Raw genomic sequence first — 11,870 nt, forward strand, 5'->3', positions numbered from 1 at the left:
GTAAAAGTCAGAAAAAAAATTCCTGGAACCTAATGCCATAACAAATTCTGGAAATATAAAGAAGCATGACAGGTAGGGAAAATAGCAATATATTTCAAATAGAAATTATGTTTCTCATGTAACCTACCATTTAATTTTAATAAATCATCAGTCACCACATAAGTATGGCTGTACATGTGTGCACATATACAAAATATAAATTTTTAAAACCATTTATTCTTCGATTTTTTTCAGGGTCTGTTTCACATCCTTATTCCTTAGGCTATAAATCAGAAGGTTTAACAGGAGAATCACAAGGATATGAAACAAAGAGGTCATTTTGTCTTCATCTAGAGAGTAGGAAGAACTTGGCCTGAAATACATGAAGACCATTATTCCCTTGAAAATTGCCATAGAAGTTAGGTGAGAGGTGCAAGTAGAGAAAGCCTTTAACCCCCCTTTGGCAGAGTAGATCTTCAAGACCGATAGGATAATATATGAGACAAGAACTCCTGAAATTGTGCTCAGTTCAATGAAGCCAAAAGCAGTAAATATCAGTAACTCATTGACCTGTGTATCTGGGCAAGATAGCAATAGGAGAGGAGCAACATCACAAAAAAAATAATTAATTTTATTTGATACACAGAAACATAAGTGGAGTGCTAATGTCATGTGTATCAGAGCATCTGCTATTCCCACCAGATAAACCCCAGCGATAAGCAGGGAGCACACCCTGCTGGACATGCTGACTGCATAGAGCAAGGGGCTGCTGACTGCCTTGTACCAGTCATAGGCCATCACTGCCATCAGGAGACATTCACGATCCATATAGGTATCAGTTCAGTTCAGTTCAGTTCAGTCGCTCAGTCGTGTCCGACAATTTGCGACCCCATGAATCACAGCACACCAGGCCACCTCCCTGTCCATCACCAACTCCCGGAGTTCACTGAGACTCACGTGTCCATCGAGTCAGTGATGCCATCCAGACATCTCATCCTCTGTCGTCCCCTTCTCCTCCTGCCCTCAATCCCTTCCAGCATCAGAGGCTTTTCCAATGAGTCAACTCTTCTCATGAGGTGGCCAAAGTATTGGAGTTTCAGCTTTAGCATCATTCCTACCAAAGAAATCCCAGGGCTGATCACCTTCAGAATGGACTAGTTGGATCTCCTTGCAGTCCAAGGGACTCTCAAGAGTCTTCTCTAATACCACAGTTCAAAAGCATCCATTCTTTGGCGCTCAGCCTTCTTCACAGTCCAACTTTCACATCCATACATGACTACTGGAAAAACCATAGCCTTGACTAGACGGACCTTAGTCGGCAAAGTAATGTCTCTGCTTTTTAATATGCTGTCTAGTTTGGTTATAACTTTCCTTCCAAGGAGAAAGTGTCTTTTAATTTCATGGCTGCAATGACCATCTGCACTGATTTTGGAGCCCCCCAAAATAAAGTCTGACACTGTTTCCCCATCTATTTCCCATGAAGTGATGGGACCAAATGCCATGATCTTCATTTTCTGAATGTTGAGTTTTAAGCCAACTTTTTCACTCTCCTCTTTCACTTTCATCAAGAGGCTTTTTAGTTCCTCTTCACTTTCTGCCATAAGGATGGTGGATCTGCATATCTGAGGTTATTGATATTTCTCCTGGCAATAGAGCACCAATAACTGCAGAGCACAGCCATAGAAAGGAATTGATTTGTTCTTATCAAATAGATCCACCAGCATCTTGGGGCCAACTGCTGTGGAAATGCTGAGACCACTGAAGGAGAGGCAGCTGAGGAAAAAGTACATGGGTGTGTGCAGCTGGGGATCCATTCTGATCATGGTTATTATTCCAAGATTTGCCAGAAGAGTAATGAGATAAACAAAGAGAAATATGGTAAATAGGATCACTTTGTTTACAGCATTATCAGTAATTCCCAAGAAAATGAAATCAGTCATGGAGGAGCAATTCCTTCTATCCATTCTTCTTAGTTCTGATGTAAACTTTTGAGAAAATGATTTTAAAAAATGACACTTGCATGTGAAACGCTTTTTGGCATCTACAAAATGTCATAAGACAGAATATACTTTTCTGTAAGTGTCTTTTTATACTTAGAAAATTATTCAGTCATGCACCCATTCTTTAAAGAGGCATAACTGTCTATTCTGCAATAATGAAAAAGTATCTTAGAAAGACTTTTGAGAAATTTGATGTAAATTTAGATGCCATTCATGAGGCTTGTTCCTTTCTATAAGCTCTTCTCTGAGTGTTAGTTTCTTCATCCCAGAGAGTAGATTTAGAAAAATTTAACTCTTTACATCTTGAGAAAAACCTAGAAGAGACATCAGTGTTAGAGAGACCAGACAGTAAGATATAGGACTGAGCATTTATGAGGGTTGAAAATAGTCACTTAGATACAAAAATCAATACTAATTTTTATGTTTCTCAAACAAGTATGATTGGTTTTAGAGAATTTGACTTAGTTCCAGAAACAGTGAGCATATCAATGGCTAGCAATAAAAGAAAAGTAATTATATTACTTATTTTAGTTTATGTTATGTTCAGTATTTGCTGAGACATGAATTAAGTATTATTGACCTGGTGTTCTAGAAATTTATTCTTGCTTTCCCAAAATGCTCATTACCTCTTTGTGTAGTGGTAGTTGTCAAAAGGTGAATCTCTTAATGAGTGGAAAAAAAGAGCTAAAAGGAAGTGAAAACACCATATTTATTGTATAATTCGCATCATTTTATATGTTGAATGGCCTGTTAGTTACTAAATTGGAAATAAGATGACGGACAATAATGTTTCTAAAATGCATAGGCTTTTCCCTTTGTAATATATATGAGTATATGCATTAATGTTTGTAAGAATAGAATGTAAGCAATGAACGTTTTCCCTCAGAACTAAGAAACATGGCATGTGGTTCTCATGGAGATGAATTTTACATGTTTTTATCTTTATTGTGTTACGTACTCTATTTTAATTTAACAAAATATGCTTTAAATTCATGTATACATTTTTCCAAAGGTAAAAAAGAGTAAATATTTCCTGTGAATAAAGAACAAAATAAAACAAATAAACAGTTGCATTGTGGATATTAACAAGTTCAGATTCTTGTGATTCTGAAATCGAAATATTTCTAGCCATTGACTTCAGATTTTAATGAGTAAGCTGGCACAAAATGGTTCATTTACAATTTGTTTCTTCAAAATGTTAAGTATTTTCTTCTATATTCTTTAAGTTAGGAACTGGAAACCTACCTGAGATGAGCAAGTCTTGACTAGTTGAACAATAAACAGGTGACCTCTTATTTTACCAGGTACACTGGGACTTAAATCCCTGTGCTACTGACCCTTTGCTTTGATGTTATGCAAACATTTCATTAATTATATTTCTGCTTCTATATTTCCCCCTAAGAATTCAGAAGCTACTTAGCACAAGCTCAGTTTTCATGCCTTCCTACTGTCATTAAATTGATCTATGGTAAAAAGAAAACTGCATAATTTTTTTGTATGATGTGCTTCACAGTTATTCTGAAATGATTCTGTCCTTCTTTAGTTAAAGAGTAAACCTACTGAAACTCAAAAAGATCCTCCCCCCATTATTTCCATTTCTTTAGATTTGTTCATAGTGTTCTGGAGTCTCCTTCACATCTCATTGAAGGATATTACCACGCTTGATTCATGTTTTCCTTTTTACTGAAATTTAATGAGTACATCATAAAATGCACCTTTCTAATGTATACCGTTGTTTGTTTTTTCATTGTGTTTTCAAGGTTCTTAGGTTATCATCAGTATTTACTTCCACAACATTTTCATTACTATGATAAGAAATCCATATGTATTAGCTGTCGCTTTCCCTTCCTACCTCCCTGAGCCCTGGCAACTACTAATTTACTTTCTGATTCTTTGTGCTTCCAATTCTTGGCTTCCTTTTGAACAGAATTATGCAACATGCTTTTTTTTTTCTTTGTTGTTATTCTTTTCATCAGCCTTCTTGTATTCATTGAAATATTTTCAACGTTCATCTATATTGCATGCATTGCATATTCATCCTTTGAATTTTTGCCATACTTCATCTATTTTGACAAACAAAAATTAGCAAAATTATCATAAGTCATTTCTGGGTCTTGTCTTTAATAAGATAGTGTGTGAAAGCCATGAATTACCGTATAGAAATTCCAACTACCCATCTTATTTTACAATGTGGCACATTCTGATATTACATGAACTGACAGGGGAGAATTTGGGTCTATCTTTCTAGATATTCTCATCTACTCTCAATTATTAAAGAACTTGCAACCTAGCCCATCTTTCCACTGAATATTTCATGCAACCTCAGTAAACATGAGAAAGAACAAAATAAGGAGTCAGTGATCATTCTCTTAAGTTATTTAGTTTTGAAATACAGTTTTTGTAGGAAGAGATAACTAGAACAGTGTGCAAAAATAAATCAGAAACAAGTTTTTGAATATATATAAATGCATGAATATTCAAGTGTTTCCCAGGTGGCTCAGCAGAAAAGAATTTGACTGTCTAGCAGGAGATGTGAGTTCGATCCCTAGGAAGAGAAAAGCCCCTGGAGTAGAAAATGACAACTCACTCCAGTGTTCTTGCCTGAAAAGTTTCTTGGGCAGAGGAGCCTTATCATCCATGGGGTTGCAAAGAGTCAGGTATGACAGAGCACGTATGGTCAGGTCATTCTCTTAAGTTATCTAGTTATGAAATGCAGTTTATGTAGCAAGAGATATGTGGAACAGTGTACAAAAATATATTAGAGAAGCAATCTTTTGAATATGTATGTGTGTATATATATATATATATATATATATATATATATATATGCATGCATATTCAAAGATTGAGGTAAAATGTTTGAAAACCATATAGCCAAATTATATGAAGAATTCTCACAGACAGTAAGACAACAAACAACCTAATAAAAATTGAACAAAAATTTTGAACAAATTAAGTCTCATCAAGAAGATATATACAAAGAAACCCACTTCAGAGCTAGAAACACATGCAAACTGAAAATGAAGGGATGTGAAGATATTCCATTCAAATGAAAATCACAATAAAGCTGGAAAAGCAATACTCACAGCAGACAAGATAGACCTTAAAATAACAAATGTTAAAAGAGACAAGGATAGACACTACCCAATGACCAAGGGATCAATCCATGAAGAAGACATAATAATTGTAAATATGTATACACTCAACACAGGAACACACCATCAATATATAAGGCAAGTGCTAATATCTATAAAAGGGGAAATTGGCGGTAATACAACAAAGGTGGGGAACTTTAACATTCAAATTACACCAATGGATGGATCACCCAGGCAGAAAATTAATAAGTAAACCAATTCTTAAATGGCACAATAGACCAGATAGATTTGATATTTATAGGACATTCCATCTGAAAGAAGCAGAATACACTTTCATCTCAAGTAAACATGGGACATTTTCCACAGTAGATCATATCATGGATCACAAACCAAAACCTGGTACTTTTTTTTTTAATTGAAATAATAACAAGCATCTGTTTCCAATGACAATATGAGAAGTCCATTACAAGATAAAGCTGTTTGTGTTTTTACACAAGTATATAGAAGCTAAACAATATGTGACTAAACAACCAATATCACTGAAGAAAACTAGGAGGAAATAAAAGAAATACCTAGAGAAAAATGACAACAAAATATGACAATCCAAAACCTAAGGTGCTCTGCCAGGGTCCAGCCCCAGTGAATCCAGGGAATTTGAAGCAGGGATGGAGTTGGTGATTAAAGATAGATTAATTAGAAATTTAAAGAGAGATTAGAGAAGAATAATGTAGTGAAAAAAATAGAGGAGAAAAGAGGCTGATATTCCTTGGTTTACATGGAAAGCTAATAAAGTCTCAAGACAAGAAACTTGAACCGTCTGTGTAGGCCACAGGTGCCCACTTGACTAGCAGAGGGTGCCCCACCTTGGGCTCCCTCTCACGTGGGACTTAGAAGCCCAGGCAAATAAGGAGACACAGCGAGCCTCTGTGTTCCAAGGGATCAGCCTGAAAAAGAGAGGGAGGGAGAGGGGGAGAGAGTTGACACGGGGGAGGCCAAGCTTGTGCAAAACCCCATAACTTTATTTTCAAAAGGTGTTATCCATTGTGTTATACACAATGGAAGATGCAGAGTCATGCAGGGGCAGCAGTCCTGACCCTTACCTATACCAGGCTTTTTTCCTGCATATCTTTCCATATACAAAAGGTCTCAGGTGATTTACATTATCTTATGGCCAAGAGGCCTGTTAACACTTTATGGCTCTCTTCCTTAATGAATGTTAATCTCATTTTCCCTGAAGTGTTTTTCTTTAATCTGCATCACCCTCAAAGGACTAAATAAAGTTACATCCCTGTAGAACAAATGTGCAGTGGGTTATAACAAAGAAAGTACTTAACTCAAAGATCTATGTTGCTACTTGTTTTTTTCTATATACCAACTATATCAACAACAACGAAAAAAGATATGAAAACTTGACAGCAAGTATTGGCTTTACAATGACACCCTTAATCAGTCTTAGTCTAATGATTTTTTTCCTAGAATTTTTTAAGCTTTCTGTGCCTCTTGCGGTTGGAAGGCTGTAAACAATCACATGCGCAGTTGCAAAAATCTGGACAGTCCTGTCGGGCAAGTTAGAAAGCTATCAGACGGGTTTGAGCTAAGACACTCCTTTTATGCCCAGGAGACTTATTAACTAGAGCTCTAAGTTAATTTTCTTTAGAGAAAGGTGGTAGGGAATAGCCCCCCTGTAATGTCAGAAGAGTATAGTATGGCAAACAGTAAACAGACAAATTTTGGTTTTGGGGTAGATGCTCGGGCAGAGGACCCCTTGAGACCTGAGACTCGCCTTTGCCTGTCAAGCCTCTTCCTCATGACCTTTGTCATGGGTGAGATTCCTCATGCTGGCTCCCGGCAGTGCTCAGCAAAAACAGTTCTAAGAAGGAAGCTTATTGCAATACAATCTTACCTCAGGAAACAGGAAAAATCAGAAATAAACAAACTTGCATTACACCTAAAGCAACTAGGGAAAGAATAAGCGAAACTAAAGTTAATAGATGGAACCAAAACATAAACAGAAAATAAATAAATTAAAAATATAAAGAAAATAATAACAAAGGTCAGTGAAACTAAAATCTGATTCTTTGAGAATATGAAGTTGATAAACCTTCAGTCAGACTCATCAAGAGAAGAAAAGAGAAGACTCAGGTCAACAAAATTAGAAATGAAAAATGAGAAGTAACAACTGACATTACAGATATTTTCCATCAGTCATCGGTGATGTGTAAAAGGGTTGTGCTATGGAAAGAAGAAGGAAAGTTAGTGATGAGAACTGAAGTAGACAGCCTAAAATACATCAGAATCTTCTGATATGTTGTTCCCTATTTTTGTGGAATTTCAAGAATTTTCATGGAACAGAAGAGTATCTCCATGCCATTGCCACAACTTTGATTTGAATTGTGAATTTCATAAAAAAAAACACTCAGTTCTTCTTTAAGTTATCCAAATTCCAGACGAGGAAGCCTATTTTAATCAAATATTGTCTGCTGTAATATTATTTTTTACTTCCATTTAATGGGCTTATTTTTTTTTCTTTTTTTATATCATATTTATTAGATCCAATAAAATGGAGCAATATGTAGGTCAAATCAGTCTTTAGATGCTGTAATATACATCTGATATTTGAATGGAGACATTAACTAGATTACATGTATATATACTGCACAATACCTGCCAATCCACTGATGCATCGTTTGTCTTAGACTTTAATTTTCAGACAATATTTTCTGTTAGGATGCCTTTTATGAGCAACATTTCCAAAATAGTTCAGTGAATTGATAAAATATGGCAGGAATATAAACCTATACATCTTTTATATAAAATAATAATTTTATGTTTGTAACTTTTTCCACAATGAGAACGTTTCCTAACATGTCATAATGTTTCACTGCTGCTACTAAGTCACTTTAGTTGTGTCTGACCCTGTGAGACCCCATAGATGGCAGCCCACTAGGCTCCCCTGTCCCTGGGATTCTCCAGGCAAGAACACTTGAATCAGTTGCCATTTTCTTCTCCAATGCATGGAAGTGAAAAGTGAAGGTGAAGTTGCTCAGTCGTGTCCAACTTTTAGCAACCCCATGGACTGTCTCACAAATGCCCTCAAATTTTTATCCCATGACCATTTTGTGGTTCATTTATCACTAAACTGCTTAGGTCATTAATGCCTACTACTAGTATCAGCTTAAATTCATTAGTATCTAATCTATAAGATGTACTATATTAAAAAAAAAAACTGAGTTCTGAAAGATCACTCAGCAAATCTTTGATTTAATTTAAGACAAAACCTTTAAGACACTGCATAATGTTTGAGTGAGACTGAAATAATGTTTGAATGACAATTGAATCAAAAATTAGCATAACTGAAAAGTCAAAAGGATTTTCCAAAACAGTAAGTGCCCTATATAAACGCTGCCCACATACTAAGCATGATATCTGAGGAAACCTGCAATATTTCTTAACAGTGAAGCTGTGCTTAGTCACTCAGTCATGTCTGATTCTGTGACCCCATTGATTGTAGCCCATCAGGCTCTTCTCTCTATAGGGATTCTCCAGGCAAGAATACTGGAGTGGGTTGCCACTTTCTCCTCCATGTGTCATGTCATCTAATTTTAATTACACAGTTACTATATGTGTGTGGTTGTGTGCACATATGCATAGTTCAAATATTTAAAAATATAGTTTAGCTTTCAATTTTACTAAAGCCTCTTTCACATTCTTGTTCCACAGGCTAAATACCAGAGAATTTAGCAGGGGAATCACAAAAGTGTAAAAGAAAGAGATTATTTTGTCTTCATCAAGAAAGTAGGATGAATTTGGCCTGAAATACATAAAGATTACAGCTCCCTGGAAAACTGACACTGCAGTTAAGTGGAAGGTGCAGGTGGTAAAAGCTTTGACTCTCCCCTCAGCAAAGTGGATCTTCAAGAGTGAAATAAAAGCAGAAGATGGCAGAGGAATAGGATGGGGAGACCACTTTCTCCCCCACAAATTCATCAAAAGAAATTTTAAACGCTGAATAAATTCCAAAAAACTCCTGAATGCCGGCAGAGGATATCAGGCACCCAGAAAAAGCAGCCCATTGTCTTCGAAAGGAGATGTGTTATCAATGGTGCTGTATAGAAGGATAAGTCTTGAGACTACTATAAAAATAAGACTGAAAACCAGAAGCAGGAGGCTTAAGTCCAAACCCTGAGAACACCAGAGAACTCCTGACTCCAGGGAACATTACTCGACAGGAGCTCATCAAACGCCTCCATACCTACACTGAATCCAAGCACCAACCAAAGGCCAATAAGTTCCAAAGCAAGACATACCATGTAAATTCTCCAGCAACCCAGGAACACAGCCCTGAGCTCTAATATACAGATTGCCTGAAGTTATTCCAAAACCATTGACATCTCATAACTCATTACTGAACACTTCATTGTACTCCAGAGAGAAAAAATCCAGCTCCACCCACCAGAACACTGACACAAGCTTCCCTAACCAAGAAACCTTGACAAGCCACCTGTACAACCCCACCCACAGCAAGGAATCTCCACAATAAAGAGAACTCCACAAACTGCCAGAATACAGAAAGGCCACCCCAAACTCAGCAATATGAACAAGATGAAGAGACAGAGGAATACCCTGCAGGTAAAGGAACAGGATAAATGCCCACCAAACCAAAGAAAAGAGGAAGAGATAGGGAATCTACTTGATAAAGAATTCCAAGTAATGATAGTGAAAATGATCCAAAATCTTGAAATCAAAATGGAATCACAGATAAATAGCCTGGAGACAAGGATTGAGAAGATGCAAGAAAGGTTTAACAAGGGCCTAGAAGAAATAAAAAAGAGTCAATATATAATGAATAACACAATAAATGAGATCAAGAACACTCTGGAGGCAACAAATAGCAGAATAACAGAGGCAGAAGATAGGATTAGTGAAATAGAAGATAGAATGGTAGAAATAAATGAATCAGAGAGGAAAAAAGAAAAACAAATTAAAAGAAATGAGGACAATCTCAGAGACCTCCAGGACAGTGTTAAACGCCCCAACATTCGAAGTATAGGAGTTCCAGAAGAAGACAAAAGAAAGACCATAAGAAAATACTTGAGGAGATAATAGTGGAAAACTTCCCTAAAATGGGGAAGGAAATAATCACCCAAATCCAAGAAACCCAGAGAGTCCAAAACAGGAAAAACCCAAGGTGAAACACCCCAAGACACATATTAATCAAATAACAAAGATCAAACACGAAGAACAAATATTAAAAGCAACAAGGAAAAAACAACAAATAACACACAAGGGGAATCCCATAAGGATAACAGCTGATCTTTCAATAGAAACTCTTCAGGCCAGGAGGGAATGGTAAGACATCCTTAAAGTGATGAAAGAAAATAACCTACAGCCCAGATTACTGTACCCAGCAAGGATCTCATTCAAATATGAAGGAAAAATCAAAAGCTTTACAGACAAGCAAAAGATGAGAGAATTCAGCACCACCAAACCAGCTCTCCAACAAATGCTAAAGGATCTTCTCTAGACAGGAAGCACAAAAAGGGTGTATAATCTCGAGCCTGAAACAATAAAGTAAATGGTAACGGTATCATACTTATCCATAATTACCTTAAATGTAAATGGGTTGAATGCCCCAACCAAAAGACAAAGACTGGCTGAATGGATACAAAAACAAGACCCCTATATGTGTTGTCTACAAGAGACCCACCTCAAAACAGGGGCCACATACAGACTGAAAGTGAAGGGCTGGGAAATGTTATTCCATGCGAATAGAGACCAAAATAAAGCAGGAGTAGCAATACTCATATCAGATAAAATAGACTTTAAAACAAAGGCTGTGAAAAGAGACAAAGAAGGACACTACATTGCTGGGAGCCAGTGTGAGGAGTCCCCCCCGCCCCCCCCCCCCCCCCCGTGCAAAGGTCATGAGAAAGGAGGCTTGGCATATGCAAAGGCAGGATCAAACCTCAGGGGTCCCCCTGGAAATTCTTGAGCATCTACCCAACCAAAACCAGAGTCTGCCTGCCTTACTGTTTTGTACTTTTACTTACACTTCTGATATTACAGGGGGCTGTCCCTCACCACATCTCTCTGAGAAGGAGTTAGAGCTCTAGTTAATAAAATTCCTGGGCGTGACAAGAGTGTTTCAGTTCACAAACTCCTCTGAAATTTCTCTAGCCTACCTGACAGATTCGTCTGGTCAAATGTGATTGTTCATAGCCTCCCAACCATGAGAGGCATGAGATGCTTTAACTTTCTAAATACAGATTATTTTGAGAAGTTAGAAAATTATTAATATAGTATAGTGGGTTGATTAGAAATTATACTGGTGAAGGGTTTTCATTTGTTGGGCCAATATTTGTTGCTAAGTCTCTATAGCCCCTGCCCTTATACACATTAATGAATATGACTAGCATTTGGGAGATATAAGTATTAACCTTAATATTAATCATGTTAAACCTTAGGCTAAGTAAATTTTTTCTTTATAATGCACTGCACCTTCACCCTATAGGAATGCAACTTTATCTGGTGCTTTTGGAGGATGGCGCCTGGGTTTAAGAAACATCACCCCTGGAAAAAATAAGTTTTCTGGTTGACTGACGGTTATCAGAAAGAAGGGGTCATAAAATGTTAGCAGGCCTCATGGCCAGAAGATGATGTAAAGCCCCTAACACCTTTGTATACATTTGTATAAAGCACCTGATTTTGATAAAGGTCAGGTCTGCTGACCCCACATGACTTTGTATTTTATCTCTATGTGTAACAAAAAGTATATAAGCAGACCTGAAAAATAAAG

The 11,870-nt window shown here is 36.9% G+C and overlaps 1 protein-coding gene across 1 annotated transcript; it reads right to left on the reverse strand.

Annotated features, from left to right (window-relative positions):
- Nucleotides 1-213: 213 nt before the first annotated feature.
- Nucleotides 214-1,943, reverse strand: LOC138446747 (olfactory receptor 5W2-like). Its single transcript, XM_069602103.1, has 2 exons — nt 1,631-1,943; nt 214-815 (listed from the first exon to the last, which is right to left on the reverse strand). The coding sequence occupies exons 1-2, from the start codon at nt 1,941-1,943 to the stop codon at nt 214-216; spliced, it is 915 nt and encodes a 304-aa protein (XP_069458204.1).
- Between the last annotated feature and the right edge of the window lie 9,927 nt (nt 1,944-11,870).

Source organism: Ovis canadensis, chromosome 10 (genome assembly GCF_042477335.2).
Source record: "Ovis canadensis isolate MfBH-ARS-UI-01 breed Bighorn chromosome 10, ARS-UI_OviCan_v2, whole genome shotgun sequence".
Classification (NCBI taxonomy): Eukaryota; Metazoa; Chordata; class Mammalia; order Artiodactyla; family Bovidae; genus Ovis; species Ovis canadensis.

Bases quoted from the DNA above. Each gene is read 5' to 3' on its own strand.
- LOC138446747 (XM_069602103.1), bottom strand. From the start codon at position 1,943: ATGGATAGAAGGAATTGCTCCTCCATGACTGATTTCATTTTCTTGGGA. The intron at 816-1,630 runs ATTGCCAGGAGA...TGAACTGAACTG, and splicing joins TCTGCAGTTATTGGTGCTCT to ATACCTATATGGATCGTGAA.